Source organism: Syngnathus scovelli, chromosome 15 (genome assembly GCF_024217435.2).
Source record: "Syngnathus scovelli strain Florida chromosome 15, RoL_Ssco_1.2, whole genome shotgun sequence".
Lineage (NCBI taxonomy): Eukaryota > Metazoa > Chordata > Actinopteri > Syngnathiformes > Syngnathidae > Syngnathus > Syngnathus scovelli.
In genome coordinates, this window is record NC_090861.1 from 7,270,182 (window position 1) to 7,275,350 (window position 5,169).

The 5,169-nt window shown below is 41.8% G+C and overlaps 1 protein-coding gene across 1 annotated transcript; it reads left to right on the forward strand.

Moving 5' to 3' along the window:
* Positions 1-2,573: 2,573 nt before the first annotated feature.
* si:dkey-251i10.1 (uncharacterized protein LOC100038774 homolog) lies at positions 2,574-5,169 on the forward strand. Its single transcript, XM_049742112.1, has 4 exons — positions 2,574-2,794; positions 3,579-4,065; positions 4,144-4,284; positions 4,366-5,169. The coding sequence occupies exons 1-4, from the start codon at positions 2,684-2,686 to the stop codon at positions 4,521-4,523; spliced, it is 897 nt and encodes a 298-aa protein (XP_049598069.1). The 5' UTR covers positions 2,574-2,683; the 3' UTR covers positions 4,524-5,169.

Sequence of the window (5,169 nt, forward strand, 5' to 3'; positions counted from 1 at the left end):
CATGTTTTCGATATAAGTGCTATTCAACTTAAAGTGTGTGCTTTGTCTTCACAATTCAAGACACCTGAAGAAATGCCGTTTCGTGTTTGTGGTAATAAAATACTAAATTTTGGCTAGAATCTGTAGCCAGTAGATTTTAAACTAAAATTAGAACAGTCGCCTATAGTTGGCTGAGGAACCATATTTGGTCCATAGAAATTGAAACCTCAGGCACGACAGCAGCAGGTCAAATTGAGAATAGAATTGTACAGCACATGAATCACTTGCTCATTTTGTTAACGTTATACGTTCATAGATATATTCTGTCATTTTACACTGATATAAAATACACAGCATCAGATAGAAAAAGATTACAAGATTATAAGATTAAGATAATGTCACACGTTCATACATATATTCTGTCATTTTACATTTATAAACAAAATGCAGTGTCAGATAGAAAAATAATATATGTTCAGAATTGCCAGATGTAACAAAATTCAACATTGTCACGTTCTGTGGCATAATAAAAGAGCTCTGTATAAATCCAATTCATTATCACTATTATCCATCCATCCATTTTATATTATTACTATTATTATTGTTATTACATCAATAATGAATACACTGAAATGCTGCATAAATGTCTTTTATATATATATATATATATATATATATATATATATATATATATATATATATATATATATATATATATATATATATATATATATATATATATATATATATATATATAATTAAAATTACATACAAAAAAGGTTAGCTAGTCAAGGTGATGAGCCTTTCACAAGGACACACCCAAATATGATCAAACTGTGTTCTGGCCTGCCTTGGCTGAGATAAGCATGACAGATAAGCATGACACCTAACCTAACTTCATTCCAATTATCTCCAGGCTACTGTTCTATTGTGGTGAATAGTTGTGATTCTGATACATTGGTTCAATTTCTGTTAAGATAAAAAAAAACAACAACACATGCATGAACACGAAATATCCCTGACTGTGTTCCTGCAGTGTGTGCGGACATGACAGTACTCTGGTTCTCAAGAACACTGAAGGTGACACCACTCTGACATTCAGTAACCTAATGCTGCCAAGAGTCACGTGCAATCACATAACGACACATACAGTACAACTTCACTGATAACCAGTTCCTTGAACTGTGTAGGCTCATAGGCTCTAAAACAAATATCAAATAAAACCAGTAGCAAACGACTATTAAATTGGGAAAAAGAAAAAAAAAACGCAAGCCACATACACGTCTGTGTTAATAAATTAACAATATATTGTGCAGTAGAGAAGGACAGTATCTGGTCCATACATAAACAGCGGCAACATAGATGCAAACATAGATTCTACCTTGAGCACTAAATTATATGTCTACATCGCTCCCATGTTGAATGTGGAAACATTTAATTTGAAGGAGAGAAATGGCTGGCTTTGAGTTTACCACCATGAATGAATAATGAATTAAAAAAATAATCTGTTGTGACTGCCAAAAATGGTTGTTAAACCAATCTAAAGCACCAGATATAAAAATAAAACGAGCTAAATGTATTTACATTAAGATCATTTATTAGCTAATTAGCTAATGAATGAGGGCGGCTCGGTGGTGCACTGGGTAGCACGTCCGCCTCACAGTTAGGAGGGTGCGGGTTCGATTCCACCTCCGGCCCTCCCTGTGCGGAGTTTGCATGTTCTCCCCGAGCCCGCGTGGGTTTTCTCCGGGCACTCCGGTTTCCTCCCACATCCCAAAAACATGCTTGGTAGGCCGATTGATCACTCCAAATTGTCCCTAGGTGTGAGTGCGAGTGCGAATGGTTGTTTGTCTCTGTGTGCCCTGCGATTGGCTGGCAACCGGTTCAGGGTGTCCCCCGCCTACTGCCCGATGACGGCTGGGATAGGCTCCAGCACGCCCGCGACCCCCGTGGGGACTAAGCGGTTCAGAAAATGGATGGATGGATAGCTAATGAATGAGCTTTACCTTCTGGATTATTTATCATCAAAATTCCGGATTATTTATCATCAAAGTGTAAAAAAAACATTGGCAGCCACAAACAATACAGTAAGTGTAAAGTGTAAGTGTAAACTGTTCAGCAAATAGAAAATTGCTATTGTTTATTTACATTCAAACATGTAGCAAACGTCAGTGATGTCATGTATGCTGTGATTGTAAAATTATGATTTCATTTAACTTAAATTGCCTGACCAATAACATATATGATCCTGGCATCCTCAGGTTGCTGGAAAAATAATCTTGCTCCTTTTTTTATCTACTCACAGCTTCTCATTTAATAGCCAACAAAAGGGAGAAACTATATTATTATCCAAACTGTTGTGTCTTATGTTCCAGCACTTGGTCATTGTGAAATTCCCCGAGAAATTGTGTTGCGTTAACAGAACTGCCACATTAAATATGGCGAACGCTCTGAGCCATGGCGCTCATGAGACGTCTAATGTACGTATGACTTGGATGTCGAGCGTAGGATGACCTACGTGGGGCCTAGCGTGTGTGTGACGTCACACGCACTTCTCGCGTCGTATCGCGAGTTATAGCCCGAATAAATCCGCAACGCGGCTTTCCAATCGGCCATTTCGTCGGTACAGGCCACAGCCGTAAAGGGCAACGGGGAAATCCGCAACATACTGGTTATCTGAAAGGCACATCAAGAACATCGCACCATGAGTGAGACAGCTATCTCTTTTGCCAAGGACTTCTTGGCCGGTGGCATCTCCGCCGCCATCTCCAAAACAGCCGTCGCACCTATTGAAAGAGTGAAGCTTCTCCTTCAGGTAAAAACGGCTTCCGGAAAAAATGCAGTTTTTTTATGCTAGCTCGTTAGCTTCTTAGCTTGCGCTAACTTGCTCAATGCGGCAGAGAGCGTTTCTCGCCGCTATACGGTTGACAACTCAGAGTTTGTCTCCAGTAGACCACTCTACTGCTGATGTGATGTGTTTTAAATGGCTGAATGGCGTGATTTGTGGTTAAAGGATGTAAGGTCATCACGGGATTGGGAATGACCTACACGAGCCGGCGGCTAATGCTAGCTCCCCTCCACGTTAACCTTAGCCGGCGTTGCTAACAAAGGACAAACATTCTATTCGGGACACAATGTACTAATGTCACAACGAATACAACGAAATGTAAATTCACCACGTTTTGTTTCTCTGTGTGTTGGTATGACATTTTGAACGTTTTTAGTCTGTATGCTCATGCGGAAGACCGCTTACGAAATGGCTGTTAGTTCTCTGATTAATACTCTTTCGACCCGGACAAGTTTTGCATTATTTTATTTACGGTTTTTTTTTTTTTTTTTTACTAATCACAAACCAACAACAGTCATTTGTTCGCTTTTTTCAATTTAGACTCATACCGTTTTAGCCTTATAGTACTCTAAATTCAAGTCCTTGCCGGCTTAGTTGGACTTTGGGCTGATAGTAATTATTTGAAATATGTTTAAAGTTGAGATTTAATAGGTATCAAGGTCATAACCTTGTCATTTCAAGTGCTTCCCGTTTAATTGGCTTTACTGTTACATAACTGATGTCTTTCGCTTTCCCTCTATCCTCATTCCAGGTGCAACATGCCAGCAAGCAGATCACAGCAGATATGCAGTATAAGGGAATTATGGACTGCGTCGTCCGTATCCCCAAGGAGCAGGGCTTCCTTTCCTTCTGGAGAGGTAACCTTGCCAATGTCATCAGGTATTTCCCCACCCAGGCCCTCAACTTCGCCTTCAAGGACAAGTACAAGAAGATCTTCCTGGATGGCGTGGACAAGCGCACCCAATTCTGGCGGTATTTTGCCGGCAACCTGGCATCGGGCGGCGCTGCTGGAGCCACCTCCCTGTGCTTCGTGTACCCCCTCGACTTCGCCCGTACCCGTCTGGCCGCTGATGTCGGAAAGGCCGGCGCTGCGAGAGAGTTCAATGGTCTGGGCGACTGCCTGGTCAAGATCTCCAAGTCCGACGGTATTCGTGGCTTGTATCAGGGCTTCAACGTGTCCGTGCAGGGTATCATCATCTACAGGGCCGCCTACTTTGGCATCTATGACACCGCTAAGGGTAGGCGTGACCTTTTTTGGAGTCATTTTTCTGTTAAACCAAAGGCTCTGTGACTTACACATGATGTGTTGTTCACAGGTATGTTGCCTGACCCCAAGAACACTCACATCTTGGTGAGCTGGATGATTGCCCAGAGTGTGACAGCCGTCGCCGGCCTGACCTCCTACCCCTTTGACACTGTCCGTAGACGCATGATGATGCAGTCAGGACGCAAAGGAGGTGAGTTAATTAACATTCAGTGGGTCTGGAGTAGATCATCTCTGGCCCGACTTTAACGTGTACTTCCTTCTACCCACTCAGCTGACATCATGTACAGCGGCACTATCGACTGCTGGCGTAAGATCGCTCGCGACGAGGGCGGCAAGGCTTTCTTCAAGGGGGCGTGGTCCAACGTGCTGCGAGGCATGGGCGGCGCCTTCGTGCTGGTGTTGTACGATGAGCTGAAGAAGGTCATCTAAAAAAATGTCATGTTGTCACCTCACTGTCCAATTTGGCTAAATGTAATAACTTTCCATCTCTTATGGACTCAGCATTCTGCCTTATTTATGGGAACAAAACTATAGTGTCCTCTCCACTTAGCTGTGGGTAATGGCTGTAAGTTGTGCATCTTGATTTTAAACGTTCCGCACCACCCTCTTTACCAGTGTCATTCCGCAACAAGTATGGTACCTCCTGTCATTCACTAGGTTTGTATGGTCCCAAATTGAATAAATCCATTCTGGGGAACAAACTACACAAATGATGTTCACTTTCTTCCTCCACTGTTGTAGCATGAGTACACTGGATCATGAAAAAGTGGATTACACCCAACTGCTATATTTACGCGTGCTTATCTCCCCTTGAGCCTTCCCTTAAGTGGTCACTGCTAGGCTTACTGCTAGATACAGTACAGTAGAACCTTGTAACTTATTTCTTTTGAAACTGTTCAACAAAAACACATGGTTGTAAGCAGGCAAGATTTATTCTAGCTTTTTGTTTTGGCTGAAACGTTGCAAAAATCAGCAGTGCCAATTTGGTTAACTGCAGGTTCCACCAGTAAATGATTTACCTTATTTTACATTTCAATGGTTTATTGGAACATTAAAGTCAAGTTTCTCATACAAA

Bases quoted from the DNA above. Each gene is read 5' to 3' on its own strand.
- si:dkey-251i10.1 (XM_049742112.1), top strand. From the start codon at position 2,684: ATGAGTGAGACAGCTATCTCTTTTGCCAAGGACTTCTTGGCCGGTGGC. The intron at 2,795-3,578 runs GTAAAAACGGCT...TCCTCATTCCAG, and splicing joins GAGTGAAGCTTCTCCTTCAG to GTGCAACATGCCAGCAAGCA. The intron at 4,066-4,143 runs GTAGGCGTGACC...TGTTGTTCACAG, and splicing joins CATCTATGACACCGCTAAGG to GTATGTTGCCTGACCCCAAG.